This window comes from Salvelinus sp. IW2-2015, linkage group LG7, assembly GCF_002910315.2.
Source record: "Salvelinus sp. IW2-2015 linkage group LG7, ASM291031v2, whole genome shotgun sequence".
Classification (NCBI taxonomy): Eukaryota; Metazoa; Chordata; class Actinopteri; order Salmoniformes; family Salmonidae; genus Salvelinus; species Salvelinus sp. IW2-2015.
In genome coordinates this window covers 12281235-12305718 of record NC_036847.1, presented here as the reverse complement: position 1 = coordinate 12305718, position 24484 = coordinate 12281235, and the positions used below count along the sequence as shown (strand labels likewise).

General features: G+C 42.9%; 1 protein-coding gene across 1 annotated transcript in view; it reads left to right on the top strand.

The window, feature by feature from the left end:
* sycp2 (synaptonemal complex protein 2) overlaps window positions 1-14713 on the top strand; it is a 67124-nt gene extending 52411 nt beyond the window's left edge. Inside the window, exons 37-45 of the mRNA XM_023991007.2 lie at window positions 3296-3424; window positions 3585-3743; window positions 4460-4641; window positions 7800-7894; window positions 8264-8363; window positions 8682-8740; window positions 12462-12540; window positions 13034-13090; window positions 14106-14713. Of these exons, the coding sequence (XP_023846775.1) occupies window positions 3296-3424; window positions 3585-3743; window positions 4460-4641; window positions 7800-7894; window positions 8264-8363; window positions 8682-8740; window positions 12462-12540; window positions 13034-13090; window positions 14106-14177 (932 nt within the window). The 3' untranslated portion in view covers window positions 14178-14713. The remainder of the gene's footprint in view (window positions 1-3295; window positions 3425-3584; window positions 3744-4459; window positions 4642-7799; window positions 7895-8263; window positions 8364-8681; window positions 8741-12461; window positions 12541-13033; window positions 13091-14105) is intronic.
* Window positions 14714-24484: the final 9771 nt, after the last annotated feature.

The following is a 24484-nucleotide window of genomic DNA, read 5'->3' as shown; positions in this document are numbered from 1 at the left end:
GCCCCAAAAAACTATACAGACAATGTCTTCATCAAGCAATACTGTTTCCCGACACATCAGTGACATGGCAGGAGATGTTTGAAATAATTACTACTTTGCATTAAAAGCCAGGAATTCTATGCGTTACAGCTGGATGAGTCAACAGACTTGGCGGGCCTGGCACAGCTCCTGGTATACAGTTGAAGTCGGAAGTTTACATACACCTTAGCCAAATATATTTAAACTCAGTTTTTCACAATTCCTGACATTTAATTCTAGTATTAATCCTAAAATTCCCTGCTTATGGTCCCGTGTGGCTCAGTTGGTAGAGCATGGCGCTTGCAACGCCAGGGTTGTGGGTTCATTCCCCACGGGGGACCAGGATGAATTGTATGAACTTTCCAATTTGTAAGTCGCTCTGGATAAGAGCGTCTGCTAAATGACTTAAATGTAAATGTAATGTAATGTCAGTTAGGATCACCACTTTAATTAAGAATGAAATGTCAGAATAATAGTCGAGAGATTTATTTATTTCAGCTTTTATTTCTTTCATCAATTCCCAGTGGGTTAGAAGTTTACATACACTCAATTAGTATTTGGTAGCATTGCTTTAAATTGTTTAACTTGGGTCAAACATTTTGGTAGCCTTCCACAAGTTTCCAACAATAAGTTGGGTGAATTTTGGCCCATTCCTCCTGACAGAGCTGGTGTAACTGAGTCAGGTTTGTAGGCCTCCTTGCTCGCACACACTTTTTCAGTTCTGCCCACAACTTTCCATGGGATTGAGTCAGGGCTTTTGATGGCCACTCCAATACCTGACTTTGTTGTCCTTAAGCCATTTTGCCACAACTTTGGAAGTACGCTTGTGGTCATTGTCCAATTGAAAGACCCATTTGCAACCAAGCTTTAACTTCCTGACTGATGTTCTTGGATGTTGCTACAATATATCCACATAATTTTCCTACCTCATGATGCCATCTATTTTGTGAAGTGCACCACCCCCACCCACAGCAAAGCACCCCCACAACATGATGCTGCCACCCCGTGCTTCACGGTTGGGATGGTGTTTTTCGGCTCTTGCAAGCCTCCCCTTAACCGACTTGCCAAAACTATAGTTTGTTAACAAGAAATTTGTGGAGTGGTTGAAAAACAAGTTTTAATGACTCCGACCTAGGTGTATGTAAACTTCCGACTTCAACTGTATGTCCATTACGTTTATGGGGGGTCAATTAACAAAGACATCCTCTTCTGCAAACCACTGGAAACCATTACAACAGGAGAGGATATTTTTAAAGTACTGGACAGCTTTGTGACATCAAATGGACATTGGTGCTCAAGATGTGTTGGTATCTGTACTGATGGCGCAAAAGCCATGACAGGGAGACATAGTGGAGTGGTAACGCGCTTGCAAGCATTTGCTCCCGATACCACTTGGGTACACTGCAGCATCCACCAAGAGGCACTACAGTGAAAATGGTTAACTTTGTTAAAGCAAGGCCCCTGAACTCTCGTGTATTTTCTGCACTATGCATTGGTATGGGCAGCGACCATGTAATGCTTTTACAACATACAAAAGTGCGCTGGTTATCAAGGGGCAAAGTATTGACACGTTTTTTGGAATTGAGAGACGAGCTTAAAGTTTTCTTTACTGACCATCATTTTCACTTGTCTGACCGCTCGCATGTTGATACTTTCTCACACAACTGGCCTATCTGGGTGATGTTTTTTCTGATGTTTTGATCTAAATCTAGGATTATAGGGACTCTCCGCAACTATATTCAATGTGCAGGACAGAATTGAGGCTATGATTAAGAAGTTGGAGCTCTTCTCTGTCTGCATTAACAAGGACAACACACTGGTCTTTCCATCATTGTATGATTTTTTGTGTGCAAATGAACTCAAGCTTACGGACAATGTCAAATGTGATATAGTGAAGCACCTGAGTGAGTTGGGTGCGCATTACGCAGGTAATTTCCCGAAACAGATGACACAAACAACTGGATTCGTTATCCCTTTCGTGCCCTGCCTCCAGTCCACTTACCGATATCTGAACTAGAGAGCCWCATCGAAATAATCAGAAGCCACTGCCAGATTTCTGGATTTGGCTGCACTCAAGAGTATCRTGCCATGGCAAATCGCGCTGTTAAGACACTGATGCCCTTTGCAACCACGTACCTATGTGAGAGTGGATTCTCGGCCCTCACTAGCATGAAAGCTAAATACAGGCACAGACTGTATTTAGGAAAATTATTTAAGACAGACTCTCTGACAAAACAACCCAATATTGCTGAGTTATGTGCATCCTTTCAAGCACACCCTTCTCATTAACCTGTGGTGAGTTATTCACTATTTTTGATGAACAAATAAGGTTTTATATGTAAGATGGTTAAATAAAGACCAAAGTTATTGATTATTATTATATTATTATTTGTGCCCTGGTCCTATAAGAGCTCTTTGTCACTTCCCACAAGCCGGGTTGTGACAAAGACTCACTCATTCTTATGTTTAATAAATGTATCATATAGTGTGTGTTTGTGGCAGGCTTGCAGTGATGGCAAAAGACAACATTTGAGAGTGCACTGACCCTGGTGCTAGAGGGGGTATGCAGCTGGAGGTTGAATGTTTGAAGGGGTACAGGACTATAAAAAGTTTGGGAACCACTGGATAAGATAGTAGCTGGGAGCTTGCGCAGTCTGATACTTGTGAGATTTCTTTATGACAGTTTGCAGTGGAACATAGAATTGCATGTACTTAAAAAAAAAAATTGGCGAGCTACTCGTAGGTGGACTTCGAGCTACTGGTAYCTCGTGATCGACCTGTTGGAAACCCCTGAGCTAGGCTAACTACAGTACCTTACTGGCTAGATAGAGCATAACTACATTGCTGGCCAGCTAACGTTAATTAAGTGTAAATGTGATGAGTACAGGGGCGTCTTCATTATGTTTCTTCTGTTGAAAAAAAGTTTCTTAAACCTAATGAAARGGGGAGGGACCTTCCTGCATTTGTCCAATAGAAACTCTCYTTTTAGTTTTGCAATTGTTTGGGTAATGATTACACCCCTGGGGTTCTTGGTTGGTGAAGTGTACTTTTGATAATTGACTTATTCAAATACGCTGTCGCTGGCTGTTGCGATCTACTCACCGTCAAACCACTTCCGCTTACGTCGTGACCTAGGGCTGAATGATGTTCAATGAGCAGCKCGTAGAGCGCCCTCTTCAGGCAACCATRATAATTGGCAGATWATATCAGTTCACCAGTTTATTGGTCAGGCTCTACTGGTTTGGTCTGGTTCAATCATTTGATTCCCTTCTCATAGGTCCCTGCACCGGGCGCAAGCGCCACAACTCCCGCCCCTCGTCCAGTAACTCGGAGGAGGAGGGAAAGAGGGGCACACGAAGAGGGGGGCAGGCGGTCAAGATGAGGCCTAGGAAACTGTTTAAACCCAGTGAGAACGACATTTAATATATATATATATATATATATATATATATATATATTCTTTCAACAATATATGGTTTACATGTTCACATAATTGGCGAACCAGTTCTCACTTCATAAAATAGCCCTTTATTTCTCTTTCATTCAATTCTTTCCCTCCACTTCAGCAGCTAAGCCCAACCTCCACGCTCAGGCCCAGGCATGGGAGGAACAGAGCAGCTCTGACGAAGAGGAGAAGAAAGGACATGGAACAAAGGACAGGGCCTCGCTGGCAACCACGAAAAGATATCACCACATCCAGAGCAGCAAGAGCGCTCGTGACACAGGTACAGCCATACAATTGAATATAACACTTAAATGTGATGCATTTCTATGGGTACAGCGATCTACAAAACCTTAGGACAAACAGCTCCACCTGCCCCCATGGTTTTCCAGAACAAGCTGTAGGTCTCACAAAAGACACTGCTTTTGAACTCATAGTTATAGTAACGATTAGTCAAACCAACAGCGATATTTATCTTCAAGGTGCAAAATTCAAAAATCGCTCCGCCATTTCCTGGTTSCTAAAATTCTAATAGTTTGTCTAATTTCAGTTTGTGACAAAACAAGCAAGCATAGATAATCATTGTAGCATCTAAACCACTGAAATATATTTTCAATAACCAAAAATATTGTCTTTTTATGTGTTTGAAACTGGTGTACAAAACCGAAAGTAAGACACAAAAACTAAACTTAAGAATGGGAAGCATAGAAATGGAGCACGTAGAACAGATATACCGCTTCTTAGACTTGCTTTCAATTAGAATGACAGGTCTATAACTCCGATTTCTAGGTGAATTTGGTCAGGTCGCCCAAAGAGTTACATATTGCAGCTTTAACTCTGAGCAGTTTGGAGAAGGATGCACTTGCACATCCAGTAGATYTGTGTGTGAGATGGGGTGGGTGCTATTGTTAGCATACTATTCCTCTTTATGTGTTTGTTCATGACTGCATGTGTGTGTATTCGTAACTGTATATGCCTGCATTTGTGTGTTGTCCCTAGTCATGGACGTTTCTCCGGAGGGGGACCTGAGCCGGGTGGTATCGTCCCACATGGTGACATCGTCCAGCTGGGAGGCCGACGTGGACGTCGAGGCCGAGGTGGAGGGTGAGCTGGGTCACCCCCCCCACGACATGGGCAACATGTGTCGCCAGTTCAGCTCCGAGCTCCAGAGGAAATTCCAGGTTGCACCCATAGAAAATAGAATGCTTTTTTTACTTCCCGCTTTACTGCTATGGGTACACTCAATATGGCCGCTGGTCCACCCATCACTGACCCATTGACTTCAATGGGAAGGATATCTATTTATTTGGTTGGACACAAACTCACAGGAGGATATGTTTCTGTTTCTAAACGTTTCTACATTCATGTGGATGCTACTATGATTACGGATAGTCCTGAATGATTAGTGAATAATAATGAGTGAGAAAGTTACAGATGCACAAATATCACCTCCAAGACATTGATGATAATGCCATTTTAGTGTAAGAGCTGTTTGTTGGGAGGGAGTTTTGGCCTTCCATGGTGGCAAATTAATMAATAGATCAATAAGAAATAGAGTTACAAACCTTTCTGCCAATAACAGCACATTTTCAGTTTRCCCCCAGACAGTCCTAGCAAAAWTTTTGCTTGAGYAATTGCTCTTTGCAAAGACGTTGTTTTTCCTTTCTTTTTGACCATCTTATTTGAAAACAATCACAGTAAGGTACTTAATTGTTACCCAGAAATTATAAAAGAAAATGTATAAAAACGGCTGCATTGGACCCTTTAAAGGATCACATTTGGGATCTAGCTAAGGAATAATTTTAACAAAATGTTTTACCAATATGTTTTTGGGCTTTTTATTTAACTAGGCAAGTCAGTTAAGAACAAATTCTTATTTACACTGACGGCCTACCAAAAGGCCTCCTGCGGGGATGGAGYCTGGGAAAAAAGAATATATATACACTGCTCAAAAAAATAAAGGGAACACTTAAACAACACAATGTAACTCCAAGTCAATCACACTTCTYTGAAATCAAACTGTCCACTTAGGAAGCAACACTGATTGACAATAAATTTCACATGCTGTTGTGCAAATGGAATAGACAACAGGTGGAAATTATAGGCAATTAGCAAGACACCCCCAATAATGGAGTGGTTCTGCAGGTGGTGACCACAGACCACTTCTCAGTTCCTATGCTTCCTGGCTGATGTTTTGGTCACTTTTGAATGCTGGCGGTGCTTTCACTCTAGTGGTAGCATGAGACGGAGTCTACAACCTACACAAGTGGCTCAGGTAGTGCAGCTCATCCAGGATGGCACATCAATGCGAGCTGTGGCAAGAAGGTTTGCTGTGTCTGTCAGCGTAGTGTCCAGCTGTCTCTTATACACATCTAGATGTGTATAAGAGACAGCTCCATGAGGGTGGGATGAGGGCCCGACGTCCACAGGTGGGGGTTGTGCTTACAGCCCAACACCGTGCAGGACGTTTGGCATTTGCCAGAGAACACCAAGATTGGCAAATTCGCCACTGGCGCCCTGTGCTCTTCACAGATGAAAGCAGGTTCACACTGAGCACATGTGACAGAGTCTGGAGACGCCGTGGAGAACGTTCTGCTGCCTGCAACATCCTCCAGCATGACCGGTTTGGCGGTAGGTCAGTCATGGTGTGGGGTGGCATTTCTTTGGGGGGCCGCACAGCCCCTCCATGTGCTCGCCAGAGGTAGCCTGACTGCCATTAGGTACCGAGATGAGATCCTCAGACCCCTTGTGAGACCATATGCTGGTGCGGTTGGCCCTGGGTTCCTCCTAATGCAAGACAATGCTAGACCTCATGTGGCTGGAGTGTCAGCAGTTCCTGCAAGAGGAAGGCATTGATGCTATGGACTGTCCCGCCCGTTCCCCAGACCTGAATCCAATTGAGCACATCTGGGACATCATGTCTCGCTCCATCCACCAACGCCACGTTGCACCACAGACTGTCCAGGAGTTGGCGGATGCTTTAGTCCAGGTCTGGGAGGAGATCCCTCAGGAGACCATCCGCCACCTCATCAGGAGCATGCCCAGGCGTTGTAGGGAGGTCATACAGGCACGTGGAGGCCACACACACTACTGAGCCTCATTTTGACTTGTTTTAAGGACATTACATCAAAGTTGGATCAGCCTGTAGTGTGGTTTTCCACTTTAATTTTGAGTGTGACTCCAAATCCAGACCTCCATGGGTTGTTAAATTTGATTTCCATTGATAATTTGTGTGATTTTGTTGTCAGCACATTCAACTATGTAAAGAAAAAAGTATTTAATAAGAATATTTCATTCATTCAGATCTAGGATGTGTTATTTTAGTGTTCCCTTTATTTTTTTGAGCAGTGTATAAGACAAAACACACGTCACGACAAGAGAGACAACACAACACTACATAAAGAGAGACCTAAGACAACAACAATACATGGCAGCAACYCATGACAACACAGCTCATTTCTGGAGGTGGAAATTATTGTGTCAGCATCATTTTATTTTAATTCATTTTGGATGAGAAAGTCCTTTTAAAAAGTCACCCGAACTGAGCTTCTCAGACCTTCTACATAAATTATCCAGGGTGGACCACGGGCCCGAAAAAAAGATGAGGGACCCCCCCTCCAACCATCCCCCTCTGAGATCTTTTCCCCCACTGCTTTTTTTCAGAGGAAACACTGTAGGCTACTTTCAAAACAACACTGTATAACTCAAGAAGATCTAAATGCTTATCCCCATAAACTGATTGAGATCAAATAGTTGGTATGCAGATGCTTCATAGACGTTTCACCGGTAAAACTTGGAAGAATTGTCATTCACGTTTGAGAGTGAGAAATGTGAAGGGAAGGAGACCACAAAAATGTGTGCATGAAGTAGAGGTAAGGAAACACATGGTCAGAACATGATCCGCACATGCACAGAAGCGTTGGGATCTTTACTCCGGAGAAAAAAGGTCAGGATCCGCAGCCACTGCCTTTTTAAAAACCTACTATTTTGTTGATGCCCCGGTGTAGCTCCCCTGCAAAAGTTCCATAGGCCTTTAAAGGGGWAATTCAGGATTTTACAACTTAATGTTAGATTATTCCTTACCTTGAAAGTAGTCTATGAGCCAGGAGAAACTGTAATCCAGCCACTACAATATTCAGCTAACTTTAGCCACCACTAGCTAACAATCAATGGAAGTGAATGGGGCATGTGTTCAGTTGTTAAATTTCCTGGCCTTTTCATCTAAAATCTCCATATTTGGRTTGATGTCACTTAAAGGTGATTTGGCCTTTGTGAATAGGATTTTGTATTCTATGGGAGACCCTAAATATGTTCTACTTACCTCTGTTACGTGTGTCAGAATCGCTCCAGACGAATGGAGCTGTACACCAAGCAGTCTCTGAAGACKGTCCAGCAGCACGTCTCTTCCATCAGCGTGAGAGTTCAAAACTACAGGTCAGTTAGTATACACTAAATAGTGAACTGGCAACAGCAGGGTTGCTGACATCAATATCTCAGGTGCCACTGACTGCCTATGTACCCTTGAGCAAGGCACTTTTAACCCTTTACCTGCTCCAGGGGCGCTGCTCTGCGGCTGACCCTGTGCTGCTCCCAGCCTGTTGTGTATGTTGTGTGTGGTGGGGCTGGGTACTGTGACAGCAAAAATTACCAAATGTCCATTGTCTCTGTATAATCAACAAATAAAGATTGCATTGTGTAGTATACAAGAACATGTCAATCTGACAGATTGTGGACATGCAATCTCTCTTGGTCTCCTCAATATCTCTCRCCTTTCCTTCCTCTTCCCACTGTCTGTGTGTGTAGGTCTCAGAAGCTGGAACAGGTCAGGGGTGTTCTGCTGAATGAGATCAACAACTTGGAGGAGGACGAATCCACTCTAAAGAACATGGAGAAGGAACTGACTGTAGGATTACTTACATTACATTGTAGTCATTTAGCAGACGCTCAGTTGGTCGCATGTATGTTGTGGAAACTGACCAGGGCCCTTATAATATGGATATCTGCATTCCTTTTAAAARGGTAAATCAACCTAGCACAACGGATTTAACATTGTTAAACTCCTACATTAACAGTATTTAATAGTAAGAGGCCTCCCTGACAATGCAGTATACCGGTATTCCAACCCTTTCAGGTTTGGATTGTCTATGGGAAATCCTCCCATGCTTTAGTTGACTGTATGTTGATTTAAATCAGTGTTATCAGTTCACTTCTCTCTCCTTAGACATACTGGATGAAGCAGTCTGTGGCTTTCCACTCCTACCAGGAGAAAGAGACTAGAAGGTGTGTGTGTTTTTCTGCCACATTCAGSGAGTGAAAAGTCCCAGGTGGGAAAATGTTGTTCCACCCGCTCAAACAGACACACTGTAAAGATTGCAATTTAGCCTCTAGTCCTCCCCTGCTCCATTTCAAAAGGACCACAGAACACATTGTATAATCTTTTTAACRTGGGGGAAATTAACTGTGACCAAAAATACAAGTATCTCTGTTGTCAATGAGGCCAGATCTCTGTCTCATTTGTTTATTTGTTTCTCCGGGATGTGGTCATAGCATGACTATTCACATGACTGTTTAGAACTAAAGAAAAMTATCTCAAACTGGGTCAAAGTTCTTAAATTGTGATAATTGCAATTTTCTACGTTGTAGAATAATAGTGAAGACATCYAAACTATGAATAACACATGGAATCATGTAGTAACCAAATAAAGTGTTAAACAAATCAAAGTATATTTTATATTTGAGATTCTTCAAAGTAGCCATCCTTTGCCTTGATGACAGCTTTACACACTCTTGACATTCTCTCAACCAGCTTCACCTGGAATACTTTTCCAACAGTCTTGAAGGAGTTCTCACATATGCTGAGCACTTTTTGGCTGCTTTTCCTTCACTTTGCGGTCCAACTCATCCCAAACCATCTCAATTGGGTGAGGTCGGGTGATTGTGGAGGCCAGGTCATCTATGTAGCACTCCATCACTCTCCTTGATCAAATAGCCCTTACACAGCCTGGAGGTGTGTTGAGTCATTGTCCTGTTGAAAAACAAATGATAGTTCCACTATCATAAGCGCAAACCAGATGAGATGGCGTATCGCTGCAGAATGCTGTGGTAGCGATGCTCGTTAAGTTTACCTTGAATTCTAAATAATCAGTGTCACCAGCAAAGCACCATCACACCTCCTACTTCATGCTTCACGGTGGAAACCACACATGCGGAGATCATCCGTCACCTACTCTGTGTCTCACAAAGACATGAGGTTGGAACCAAAAATCTAAGATTTGGACTCATAGACCAAAGGACAGATTTTCACGGGTCTAATGTCCATTGCTCGTGTTTCTTGGCCCAAGCAAGTCTCTTCTTATTGATGTTCTTTAGTAGTGGTTTCTTTGCAGCATTCGACCATGAAGGCCTGATTCACACAGTCTCCTCTGAACAGTTGATGTTGAGATGTCTGTTACTTGAACTCTGTGAAGCATTTATTTGGGCTGCAATCTGCAGTACAATTAACTCTAATGAACTTATCCTCTGCAGCTCTCATGTGGCGGTCCTCATGAGAGCCATTTCATCATAGCGCTTGATGGTTTTAGCGACTTCACTTGAAGAAACCTTCAAAGATCTTTTAAATGTTCCAGGTTGACTGACCTTTATATGTCTTAAAGTTATGATGGACTGTTGTTTCTCTTTGCTTATTGAGCTGTTCTTGCCATATTATGGACTTGGTATTTTACCAAATAGGCTGTCTACTCTTGCACAGTGCAACTGATGGGCTCAAATGCTTTAAGAAGGAAAGAAATTCCCATAAATACTTTAACAAGGCACAACTGTTAATTGGAATGCAGTCCAGGAGAATACCTCATTGAAGCTGGTTGAAGAATGCCAAGAGTTTGCAAAGCTGTTATCAAGGCAAGAAGAATAATATATTCTGAATATATTTTGATTGTTTTAACCCTTTTGGTTACTACATTATTCCATATGTGTTATTTCATAATTTTGATATCTTCACTATATAAAGAAAAACCCTGGAATGAGTAGGTGTGTCCACACTTTTGACTGGTACTGTATAAGGGTGTATATACAGTAAAGTCGGAAGTTTACATACACCTTAGCCAAATACATTTAAACTCAGTTTTTCACAATTCCTGACATTTTATCCTAGTAAAAAATTCCCTGTCTTAGGTCAGTTAGGTTACCACTTTATTTTAAGAATGTGAAATGTCAGAATAATAGTAAGAGAATTATTTATTTTAGCTTTTATTTCTTTCATCACATTCCCAGTGGGTCAGAAGTTTACATACACTCAATTAGTATTCGGTAGCATTGCCTTTAAATTGTTTAACTTGATCAAACATTTCAGTAGCCTTCCACAAGCTTCCCACAATAAGTTGGGTGAATTTTGGCCCATTCCTCCTGATAAAGCTGGTGTAACTGAGTCAGGTTTGTAGGCCTCCTTGCTCGCACACGCTTTTTCATTCTGCCCACAATTTTTCTATGGGATTGAGGTCAGGGCTTGTGATGGCCACTCAAATACCTTGCCTTTGTTGTTCCTTAAGCCATTTTGCCACAACTTTGGAAGTGTGTTTGGGGTCGTTGTTCATTTGGGAGACCCATTTGCGACCAAGCTTTAACTTCCTGAGTGATGTCAGGAGATGTTGCTTCAATATATCCACATCATTTTCCTACCTCATGATGCCATCTATTTTGTGAAGTGCACCAGTCCCTCCTGCAAGCAAAGCACCCCACAACATGATGCTGCCACCCCCGTGCTTCATGGTTGGGTTTGGTGTTCTTCGGCTTGCAAGCATTCCCCTTTTTCCTCCAAACTTAACAATGGTCATTATGGCCAAAACAGTTCTATTTTTGTTTCATCAGACCAGAGGACATTTCTCCAAAAAGTCTGATCTTTGTCCCCATGTGCAGTTGCAAACCGTAGTCTGGCTTAGACCCCTCCCTGCACTCCCTGTTCACCCATGACTGCGTGGCCAAGCATGACTCCAACACCATCATTAAGTTTGCTGCCTGATCACCGACAACGATGAGACAGCCTATAGGGAGGAGGTCAGAGACCTGGCAGTGTGGTGCCAGGACAACAACCTCTCCCTCAATGTGAGCAAGACAAAGGAGCTGATCGTGATCTATAGGAAAAGGAGGCAGAACAGGCCCCCATTAACATCGACACGGCTGAAGTGGAGCGGGTCGAGATTTCAAGTTCCTTGGTGTCCACATCACCAATGACACTATCATTCCAAACAAACCAAGACAGTTGTGAAGAGGGCACGACAACACCTTTTCCCCCTCAGGAGACTGAAAGATTTGGCATGGGTCCCCAGATCCTCAAAAAGTTGCTACTCTGTTATTATCTATCCATACTGACCTCGACTAACCTTACCCCCTGTATATAGCCTCGTTATTGTTGTCATTTCTTGTTACTTTTTTTATATAATTTTTAACTTTAGTTTATTCAGTAAATATTTTCTTAACACTTTTTCTTGAACTGCATTGTTGGTTAAGGGCTTGTAAATAAGCATTTCCAGGTGAGGTTGTTGTATTCGGCGCATGTGACAATTTGATTTGATTTACTAGTTTGATCGCTCCATATTAAAACTTATTTCATTTCAAACTTTACATTTCTCTAGTATAGGCTACTTATCGTAATGTACGATATCAGCAAAATTCCTGCAATAAGTGATCGGTATGGTCAGTGTCAATAATTTTCWGTTTATTGTCCCAGTTCTAACCCTGACTTCTCTACTTTAAACAATGCAACACCACTGTGAGGTCATGCCCCTGATACATTCATGTCCCTCATTGTCTTTTATTATTTATGAACAACTGGTGTTTTTCTATTCACAACACAACAAAAACACGCAAATGTGATAGTGGTATGGGTTTAGTATTTTTATATTTCATTTTCTCCTCCCTCTATCCCGCTCGCACTCTCTCTCTTACCCATGGCTCATTTGCTCTTTCGTGTGCTCTTCTTCACCTTTTCGTTCTTTGCCCTCCTCAGACTGCAGAGCCTCAAGAGTACCTTCCAGACCGATGTGTGTCACAGCCTGGAGTACGAGGAGAGGATCTTCACCTCTCAGGTGTGGACCATCCAAACTTTAGCGCTAGACTTCATCTAAACTGTAGCCCTGTACTTCATCCAAAGTTTAGCCCCCTACTTCAACCAGACTTCAGACCCCCACTTCATCTAAACTGTAGCCCTCTACTTCATCCAAACCTTAGCCTCCCACTTCATATAAACTGTAGCCCACTATGTTGATCATAAACACAACAATTCCATACGGCACAAGTASAGAGAATAGGGAAAGAGGAACAGCCGACCCACGAAATCTAAAGTACATGTCACCTTGTGTTTTGATCAATGTGCATTCCTTATATGTCTCACAGGCGTACCTGTTACAATGTTGTTGTTGTTTTTTTACCTGAAACTCAGCTCATCTGAGCTCAGTTTTAAMCAATAGGATTTCAGTCCTCTGTTGTGCAGTATGGCATTATGCTTATCCCTACTCTACCATGTGGCACTGTGAAGAGTTCAAACATTAACAAATATTTTTTGTCACCCACTGTTTTCAGATGTGCCTGATGAGGAAAGACATGAAGTCAGTTCAGGACAGACTCTTCAAGGAAATGGTGAGTGGAAATTATAGTTGTGACTAGGCAAGACACTAAAAAACAATTAGACCCATGTCTCTTTCCACCGCACGGCATTAAATCCCCCTAAAAAAAATCTGTCAGTTTAAGCTAGAGAAATGTTTTTTTTGTAATGGATGCATCTCAATTCACAACATCCGCCGATGTTGCACTTCCGTATCTGCGGTAAAAGGTGACAGAGCTAGAGCTGTGTTTGTCAGACCATGAGACATCCCGAAAATCTCACAAAATCATCTGTTGTGTCCAAACGGTTCGGCCCACAAACTATTATGACCCCTATGGAAAGATGAGGCTCTTACGACCCCCACAAGAGTCTTGGGACTCATCTGAAGTCGGTACAGCTGATATGCCAAATTCTGTCTGTAGCGTCAAAACAGTTTGGGCTACACACTAATATGACCCCTCTGTGGAAAGGTGAGACTCTCACGAACACGTCGATTGTTTTGCTCTAGGATGCCCACAGACTCGTCTGAAGGTTACCCGGCACCAGTTGAAAAAATGAATGAAAGTATATCTGGAGACTGTTTAGTGCCACAAATAAGGGGTTAAATACATGTAAAAAAAAAAAAAATATATATATATATATATATATATAAATTAAGGTTTCCTGATCTTTCTTAGAACTCTCAGATATAGGACAGACACGTCAGAACAAACTTCCTTCAGATTTTTTTTGGGGGGGGACGATCTGTTATTCAATGCGTTTGTATGGGCTAATAGCAGTAAGGCCAAAACAATGTTTTCATAAAAAAAAATTTTTATATACTTCTAGGGGTCTTAAAATTAAAAATCAAATAGCTAAATGTCCTTCTTAAAACAATTACATATAGTTTAGTAGAACCCCCCCCCCGGCTTAGATTTATGGGTTATTAAAGAGGTCCCTCTTTTGAAAGTCCTACTCACAGTGCTACCTTTACTAGCGCAGACTGAGACTGCATCCCCTGAGATGTTGCAAGTGTATTTGAGGGCTGTGTTTTTGTGTGTCTCTCCTCAGCAAGACGAGGAGATAATGAGTGTGAGGAGAGGACTACAGGCTCTTTTCCTGCCAGAGGGACCAAGATTTTAAACCCAAATCAAGTACCTCTGCACATMTATAAGATATGTTTGTGTTCTGTGAAGTTTGCCCGTCATTCTACGTTAGCTGCAATCAAATTTAATATATTAAGCATAAGTTAAAGAAATATATATACATGCCTTATTTAAAAATTATCAAATGTGAATTTATATTAACATTTTTTTATGAGATACTTTTTTGGATTATTGCAGTGATGTTTGACACTGTTAATAACTTTTTATAGTTTTAACTGTCTCTCCATAAGAGTAGTATTTTCAATATAAATAATGCATTTCTGTGAAAATTGTTTGAATGGCATTTTATCTGTACAAGGTTGCCTGCTATTTGTTTGCTGTTAAGGTTGCCTAAGTTTATTAAACTTTTTAAAACATTTATAAAAAATATAAAAAAAAGTGTATTCAGAGAAACCATAATGTGCCTTACTTGGCAAGGAAAGATGAAAGCAGTATGTCAACATATTCACGTTATTCTAATGGACAAATATCAATTTCAGAATCAGCTATTATGCTTTACAGTGCATTTGGAAAGTATTCAGACCCCTTGACTTTTTCCAAATTTTGTTATGTTACATCCTTATTCTAAAATGGATTAAATAAAAAAAATCCTCAATCTACACACYATACCCCATAATGACAATTTTTTGCACATGTATTACAAATAAAAAACAGATACCTAATTTACATAAGTACTAAGACCCTTTGCTATGAGACTCTAAATTGAGCTCAGGTGCATCCTGTTTCCATTGATCATCCTTGAGACGTTTCTACAACTTGGAGTCCACCTGTGGTAAATTCAATTGATTGGACATGATTTGGAAAGGCACACACCTGTCTATATAAGGTTCCACAGTTGACAGTGCATGTCAGAGCAAAATCCAAGCCACGAGTTCAAATTAATTGTCCGTAGATCTCAGWGGCAAGATTGTGTCGAGGCACAGATCTGGGGAAGGGTACCAAAAAAATTATGCAGCATTGAAGGTCCCCAAGAACACAGTGGCCTCCATCATTCTTAAATGGAAGATGTTTGGAACCACCAAGACTRGATAAAGACCCGCCCGGCAAAACTGAGCGATCGGGGGAGAAGGGCCTTGGTTCAGGGAGGTGACCAAGAACCCAATGGTCACTCGGACAGAGCTCCAGAGTTCCTCTGTGGAGATGGAAGAACCTTCCAGAAGGACAACCATCTCTGCACCACTCCAACAATCAGGCCTTCYTGGTAGACTGGCCAGACGGTAAAAGACACATGACAGCCCACTTGGAATTTGCCAAAATGCACTTAAAGGAGTCTCAGACCATGAGAAACAAGATTCTCTGGTCTGATGAAACCAAGATTGCCAATCGTCACGTCTGGAGGAAACCTTGCACCATCCCTACGTTGAAGCATGGTGGCGGCAGCATCATGCTGTGGGGATGTTTTTCAGCGGCAGGGACTTGGGAGACTAGTCAGGATTGAGGGAAAGATTAACAGAGCAAAGTACAGAGAGATACTTGATGAAAACCTGCACCAGAGTGCTCAGGACCTRAGACTGGGGCGAAAGTTCACCTTACAACATGACAACGACCCTAAGCACACAGCCAAGACAACGCAGGAGTGGCTTCGGGACAGTCTCTGAATGTCCTTGAGTGGCCCAGCCAGAGCCCGGACTTGAACTTGATCAAACATCTCTAGAGAGACCTGAAAATAGCTGTGCAGCGAGCCTCCCCTTCCAACCTGACAGAGCTTGAGAAGATCTGCAGAGAAGTGGAGAAACTACCCAAATACAGGTGCGCCAAGCTTGTAACATCATACCCAAGAAGACGCAAGGCTGTAATCGTTGCCAAAGGTGCTTCAACAAAGTACTGAGTAAAGGGTCTGAATACTTATGTAAATGTGATATTTCAGTTTGTTTTTATACATTTTCAAACATTTCTAAAAACCTGTTTTTGCTTTGTCACTATGAGGTATTGTGTGTAGATTGATGAGGGAAAACAAACATTTAATCCATTTTAGAATAAGGCTGTAACATAATGTGGAAAAATTCAAGTGGTCTGAATACTTTCCGAACGCGCTGTATGTTAGGGCTCACCAAACCTGTTACTGGAGAGCTACCCTCCTGTAGGTTTTCGCTCCAACCACAGTTGTAACCAACCTGATTCAGCTTATGGGTCTTTCTATAAACTAGGGTACCAGTGAGCATTTTTTGTAGTGGACATCTGTTTGGAGCTGTTACAAAGTCATTAATAATAATTAGCCTTTTTTTCACGTGAATACATTAGGATATAAAAAGGGGGACATAGGTGATTCAATTCATTAATTWTGTTGAATGTATCTACACTGCTCAAAAAAATAAAGGGAACACTAAAATAACACATCCTAGATCTGAATGAATGAAATATTCTTATTAAATACTTTTTTCTTTACATAGTTGAATGTGCTGACAACAAAATCACACAAAAATTATCAATGGAAATCAAATTTATCAACCCATGGAGGTCTGGATTTGGAGTCACACTCAAAATTAAAGTGGAAAACCACACTACAGGCTGATCCAACTTTAATGGTAATTCCTAAAACAAGTCAAATTGAGGCTCAGTAAGTGTGTTGTGGCCTCCACAACTCCTGGACAGTCTGTGGTGGCAACGTGGCGTTGGTGGATGGAGCGAGACCTGATGTCCGCAGCATGTGCTCAATGGGATTCAAGGGTCTGGGGCAACGGGCGGGACAGTCATAGCATCAATGCCTTCTCTGCAGGAACTGCTGACACTCCAGCACATGAGGTTAGCATTGTCCTTGCATTAGGAGGAACCCGGCCAACCGCACCAGCATATGGTCTCACAAGGGGTCTGAGGATCTCATCTCGGTACCTAATGGCAGTCAGGCTACCTCTGGCGAGCACATGGAGGGGCTGTGGCGGCCCCCAAGAAATGCCACCCACACCATGACTGACCTACGCCAAAACGGTCATGCTGGAGGATGTTGCAGGCAGCGAACGTTCTCCACGGCGTCTGCCAGACTCTGTCACTGTGCTCAGTGTGAACCTGCTTTCATCTGTGAAGAGCACAGGGCGCCAAGTGGCGAACTTTGCCAATCTTGGGTGTTCTCTGGCAAATGCCAAAACGTCCTGCACGGTGTTGGGCTGTAAGCACAACCCCACCTGTGGACGTCGGGCCCTCATCCCACCTCATGGAGTCCTGTTTCTGACCGTTTGAGCAGACACATGCACATTTGTGGCCTGCTAGAGGTCATTTTGCAGGGCTCTGGCAGTGCTCCTCCTTGGCACAACAGGCGGAGGTAGCGGTCCTGCCGCTGGGTTGTTGCCTCCTACGGCCTCCTCCACGTCTCCTGATGTACTGGCCTGTCCCTTGGTAGCGCCTCTTGCTTGGACACTACGCTGACAGACACAGCAAACCTTCTTGCCAAGCGTCGCATTGATGCTGCCATCCTGGATGAGCTGCACTACCTGAGCCACTTGTGTGGGTTGTAGACTCAGTCTCATGCTACACTTAGAGTGAAAGCACAGCCAGCATTCAAAAGTGACCAAAACATCAGCCAGAAGCATTTTTTGGCCCACATGGCGTCACAACAATGTGATCTGATTATAATAGACCAAATGACTGTTCATCTGGGTAGGGGGTGGGCTCTAGACCATCCTATCAGCCATCAGGGCTGTGTATGTAAATATCTTAAAATGTGTTTCCTAATGCGCACATGATCAGACTGAGCAATTTTCAAGGGCCAAAGGAGGCTCAGGGACAATAACTCAAATATTTGTTTTGATCATTTATTTTCAGTAAATAACACACTGATTTATTAGACATACAGTGATGATTTAAAAAATAACAAAGACTGCATGGGCGCTTCAATAGCTGTAAATACTTACTTCCTCTGTCCTTGGGAAAAATAAATTGCATATCATATCAAATTGTATTTGTCACATGCGCTGAATACAACACCTTACAGTGAAATGCTTATTTACAAGCCCTTAACCAACAATTCGTTTTAATAAAATATATATTTTTTTAAGTGAGATAAGATAACAAATGATTAACTTCTCTGGGATATGTGGGACGCTAATGTCCCACTTGGCCAAAAGCCAGTAAAAATTCAGAAATTCAATAAAATTACTATAAAACTAACTTTCATGAATCACACATGAAAGATAACAAATTAAAGCTACATTGTTGTGAAATCCAGCAACATTGCAGAATTCAAATAGGCTTTACGCCGAAAGCACACCAAACGATTATGTTAGGTCAGAGCCAGTCACAGAAACAACAATTTTTCAGCCAAAGAGGAGGAGTACAAAAAGCAGAAATAGAGATAAAATTAATCACTAACCTTTGATGACTCATCAAGATACACTCATAGGACTTCATGTTACACAATTACATGTATGTTTTGTTCGGTAAGTTCATATTTATATCCAAAAATCTGAGTTTAGGCGGGACTTGGCCAAAAGCCAGAGAAATGCAGAGCGCCAAATTCAAATAACTTACTATAAAATCTAACTTTCATTAAATCCACATGAAAGATACAAATTAAAGCTACACTTGTTGTGATCCAGCCAACATGACAGAATTCAAATGGCTTTTCAGCGAAGCAAAAAGATGCTATTTATCTGGGATAGCAACAGAGTAACAGAGAGAGAGAAGCGTATTTCAACCCTGCAGGCGCAACACAAAAAGCGCAGAAATTAAAATATTATTCATGCCTTACCTTTGCGAGCTTCTGTTGTTGGCATCCAATATGTCCCACAGATCACAAATGGTCCTTTTGTTTGATTAATTTCTGTCGAAATATATCCAAAATGTCCATTTATTTGGCGCGTTTGATCCAGAAAACAATCGGTTCCAACTTGTGCAACGTGACTACAAAATATCTCAAAAGTTACCTGTAACTTTGACAAAACATTTCAAACTACTTTTCTAATACACCTTTAGGTATTGTCTTAACGTAAATAATCGATAAAATTGAAGACGGATGGATCTGTGTTCAATACAGGATTAAACAAACTGTAGCTAGCTTTCTGGTCACGCGCCTCGAACAAGTACACTTCAAGTGACCTCGTTCAAGATGGCCGTACTTTATTACAACAAAGGAAAAACCTCAACCAATTTCTAAAGACTGGTTGACATCCAGTGGAAAGCGTAGGACTGCAAGAAGGTCAATTAGAAAATCTGGATTCCCAATGAAAACCCATTGAAAAGAGAGTGACCTCAAACAAACAAAATCTGAATGGTTTGTTCCTCGGGGTTTCGCTGCTGATTCAAACAGTTTTAGAAACTTCAGAGTGTTTTCTATCCAAATCTACTAATAATATGCAATCTTATCTTCTGGGGATGAGTAGCTGGCAGTTGAATTTGGGTATGCTTTTCATCCAAACGTGAAAAGCTGCCCCCTATCCTAGAGAAGTTAAAGAACAGCAGTAAATAACAATACGCGGGCTATATACAGGTGGTACGCGTACAGAGTCAATGTGCGGGGGAACCGGTATTGAGGTAATATGTACATGTAGGTAGAGTTATTAAAGTGATTATGCATAGATAATAACAGAGTGTAGCAGCAGCATTCAGAGGGGGCAATGCAAATAGTCTGGGTAGGTAGGTGTTGGAGTCGTGCCTGGCCGTGCCAGTTATGAGTGAACAAGGAGTACAGGAGGGGACTGAGCACGCACCCCTGAGGCCCTGTGTTGAGGCTCAACGGGCGGATGTGTTGTTACCTACCTCACCACCTGGGGGCAGCCCATCAGGAAGTCTAGGATCCAGTTGCAGAGTGAGGTGTTTAGTCCCAGGGACCTTAGCTTAGTGATGAGCTTTGGGGGCACTATGGTGAACACTGAGCTGTAGTCAATGAATAGCATTCTCACATAGGTGTTCCCTTTTGTCCATGTGTGAAAGGGCAGTGTGGAGTGCAATTGAGATTGCATCATCTGTGGATCTGTATGCAATTGGAGTGGGTCAGGTTTCTGGGATAATGGTGTTGATGGTAGCCATGACCAGCCTTTCAAAGCATTTTCATGGCTACAGACGGTGAAGTGCTACGGGTCGGTAGTAATTTAGGCAGGTTACCTTAGTTTTTTGTGCACAGGGACTATGGTGGTCTGGTGTAAAACATGTTGGTATACAGACTCAAAACAGGGAGAGGTTGAAAATGTCAGTGAAGACACTTGCCAGTTGGTCAGCGCATGCTCAGAGTACACGTCCTGGTAAATCCATCTGGCCTGCGGCCTTGTGAATGTTGAACCCGTTTGAAGGTCTTCTCACTCGGCTGCGGAGTGTGTGATCACACAGTTGTCCGGAACAGCTGATGCTCTAATGCTCGTTTCAGTGTTACTTGCCCTCGAAGCGAGCATAGAGAAGTAAGTTTCAGCTTGTCTGGTAGGCTCGCTGGGCAGCTCTCGGCTGGGCATCCTTAGTAGTCTAATAGTTTGCAGGCCCTGCCACATCCGACGTGCGTCAGAGCCGGTGTATAACGATTCGATTCTTAGTCCTGTGTTGAGGCTTTGCCCGTTTGATGGTTAGTCAGAGGGCATAGTGCGATTTCTTATAAGCTTCTGGGTTAAGTTCGCTCTTTGAAAGCATGCAGCTCTACCCTTTAGCTCAGTGCGACTGTTGCCCTGTAATCCATGGGCTTTTGTTGTGGGGTATGTACGTACAGTCAATGTGGGGATGACGTCCCTCGATGCCACTTATGATGAAGTCAGTGACTGAATGTGGTGTACTCATCAATGCATCGGAAGATCCCGAACATCTTTCTAGTCTGTGCTTGAAAAAACAGTCCTGTAGTTTAACATCTGCTTCATCTTGACCCACTTTTTTTTTATAGACCGTATTATAGAATTATAGAATTTTGCCTGTAAGCAGGAATCAGGAGGATAGAATTATGGTCATATTGCCAAATGGAGGGCGAGGGGACTTTGTACAATCTGGGTGTGGAGTAAAGGGGGTCTAGAATTATTTTCCCTCTGTTGCCACATTTAACATCTGATGAAATGAGGTAAAACTGATTTAAGTTTCCCTGCATTAAAGCTCTCCCGCCACTAGGAGCCACCGCTCTGGATGAGCCGTTTTCTGTTTTGCTTATGTCGTATATAGCTCATTGGAGTGCGGTTTTTAGTTGCCAGCATCGTCTGTGGTGGTTATAGACAGCTACGAAAAACACAGATGAAATGCTAGGTAGATAGAGATCTCGTGGATAGCTGTAGACCGCACTACCTCAGGCCGAGCAAAACCTTGAGACTTCATTAGATATGTGTGCACCAGCTGTTTACATAATGGCATATAGGCCCCCGCCCGTTGTCTTACCAGAGGCGCTTGTTGTCCTGCCGATAGGTGTACTAACCGCCAGCTTATAGTTTAATGTCGTCATTCTGCCACGATTCAGTGGAAACGCAAGATATGTACCTTTTTTTTTTTTTTCCCCTTTTCTCCCCAATTTCGATGGTATCCAATTGTTAGTAAGTTAATGTCGTTGTTCTCATGCGCTTACAACTCCCGTACGGGCTCGGGGAGAGACGAAGGTCGAGAGCCATGCCGTCTCCGAAACACAACCCAACCAAGCCCGCCACTGCTTCTTAACACAGTTGCGCATCCAACCGGAAGCCACCGCACCAATGTGTCAGAGAACACCGTACACCTAGCACCTGGTCAGCGTGCACTCGCCTGGCCACCCCAGGAGTCGCTAGTGCGCGATGAGACAAGGATATCCCTACGGCGCCAAACCCTCCCCTACCCAGACGACGCTAGGCCAATTGTGCGTCGCCCATGGACCTCCCGGTCGCGGCGGCTGCCGACACCAGAGCCTGGGCTCGAAGCCCAGAGTCTCTGGGGCACAGCTAGCACTGCCGATGCAGTGCCCTGACCACTGCGATGCAAGTGCCTTAGACGCACTGCGCCACCCGGGAAGGCCCCCAGTATTTACCATGTTTATGTCCGTTGGTAGGATATACTTGTGGCTTTCCGTTTCGGTCCCATTTATTTTCCGCGATTGAAATTAGCTAGCAGGACGGAAGCAAGGGGCAGATTAAGCCACTCGTCGCTTTGATCCTACAAACGGCACCTGATCGCTCGGCGAAATTGTTTCCTTCTCCTACGATAACGGGGTTCTGGGACGGTCGGGTTTCGTATTATATCCCCTCCGTCGACTCATTTGAAGAACACTTCATCCAGTTTGAGGTGAAGCAATCGCAGTTCTGATGTCCAGAAGCTTTTTCGGTCATAGAACAGAATCAGGCAACATTATGTAGCAAAACAAGTTAACGAACAACGCAAAAAAATAGCTTGGTTGGTTTAAGAGCAATAAGTTGTCAAGCCTTCCTCCGGCGCCATCACATTTATTGATTCGTCGCATCCGTGGTCATCTCCTTCTCAAAACCCATTGGATGAGATGGTCAGTAGTCCTTCACGCTCACCGTTCTTATCCAATGGGTTTTGAGACATCGAGATAGAGACGTGAGAGAATGCAATTGAATTCCCCCTTGTTTCGCCCTTCCTCACCTTCCTCTCACAGCACATTGGGGAGAGGAGTGAAGGATCCTCCCATAGGCTACAATGCACTTCAAGCGAGCAAGGAGTGAGGAAACAAGGACAAAGGAAGCAAGAATTTGACAAAGCTAGTTTTCACACACAGACTCACACACACAATGCTTGAAGAGTTACTGATTATAATGTATTTCATATGTCAATTATTTGTGACAGAGAACCAATTTGTATATTATTATGTATTATTTATATATATATCCAACTACTAAAACATAAAAATGCTGTTGTTATTCTTTTTAATTCCTTCAGAGGAATGTTTAGCGATGGCTATAAATAATAGAGCAGTTGACTAAAGCACAAAAAGCCCTGGCAACTTAGGCATGACAAAGACGTTCAGTGTTTTCTTGTGGACATGTAGATGTTTTTGTGTTGCCTAGGTGGAGTTTAGGTTTTTTGTGCCTACCTAGAACATTTATTCCTGTAACCTACATCGTTGAAGCTGCAAGAAAATCCGTTTATCAAACCATTTTGAGCATTTTATCCCTGATGGTCACAGCATTGGCCCCCTTTATTTTTAGAAAACCCTTTCAACTAGGTAATTATTAGGGTGGGAGCAAAAACCTACAGGAGTAAGCCTCCGGAGAAAGGTTTGGAGAGCCCTGATGAATTATCTCATATTGCCTGTCAGACCTCAATGAATCTTCACATTCACTCTGCTTACTATGGTATCTTGCTACTTTCTAGCAAACACAAAGGGGAAGGCTGATATTGAGGCTTTTACCTGTTCAGCTACCTAGCAATCAGTTATTAATACTTTTAAAAAAGTGATTACCAAAAATAGATGATACATTTTGGTTTTGAAGACCTTGTATTTTTGAAGACAAGTAGTGCTTACAAAGGGTTCTCTTTTGAGTGAAGACATTGACAGCCGTTCAGATTGGACATATATACAGTTGGTACGAAATTCACCACGGACCAGACCACACAGTCCCACCCCCCATCCTCCTCAAGTGACACGTTAATTAAAAAAGAAAGGGTGAAGCTGGTCATACATGCACACGTATCTCCCTGTACGTATTCGCCACCTTCTCAAAGGAGTGCAGTTTAAAAACACGCCACGACAGGCATTGTTCTTCCCTCAGCTCCATCTAAGGCCGACAGGCAGATTAGAACGGAGTCGATTCGAGGTTCTGTCTTTAGTCTTCTGTCAGTCAGCCTCCAGTTGGAGACACAGCCTCCGGGATTCACTGCTAAGAAGCACCCCCAAACATCCGCTGTTCCACCCTCCTTCCCTCGACGAACCTAGGGGGCGCTGGAGCGATTGAGGACACCTCTGCAGACAAGGGGAGGAATGGGCTCTGTAAGAAATGTCCTCCGGGCTCCGCAGTTTCTAACCGGCCACGACGCACGCAACCGAAATTCTAGGCTCAGCATTATTTCTTCACGAAGAACTCCCATTCGTTATGTCACGGCCTGTGGAACTACAAAAGGAGAGGGGTGAAAAGTGAGGGGGGGGGGGGGGTTGATCGTGAGCACAGAAGGTGCCTTTGCTAATCACGTCCCAGTTATGATTACAGCTATTTCATCAATCTTGGGCTATTTTAGCACAGCTTTGTGGTGCGGGTGAGTGGGGCCGCTGTCTCCCTAAGGTACTCACGAAATTGACTAGAGGAATCTTCGTTTCCCGACATGCTTAATTTGGGGACAGACAGCATTTGTCATTGTCCTCTTGCCCAATATTCAGGCCCCCGGGAAGGTAAGCAAGACCTCCCCCCCCCTTTAAGCATGCACATCGTGATCTCTTTAGCTCTGTGGACCTTTTTCTGTGGAGCTAAAAAT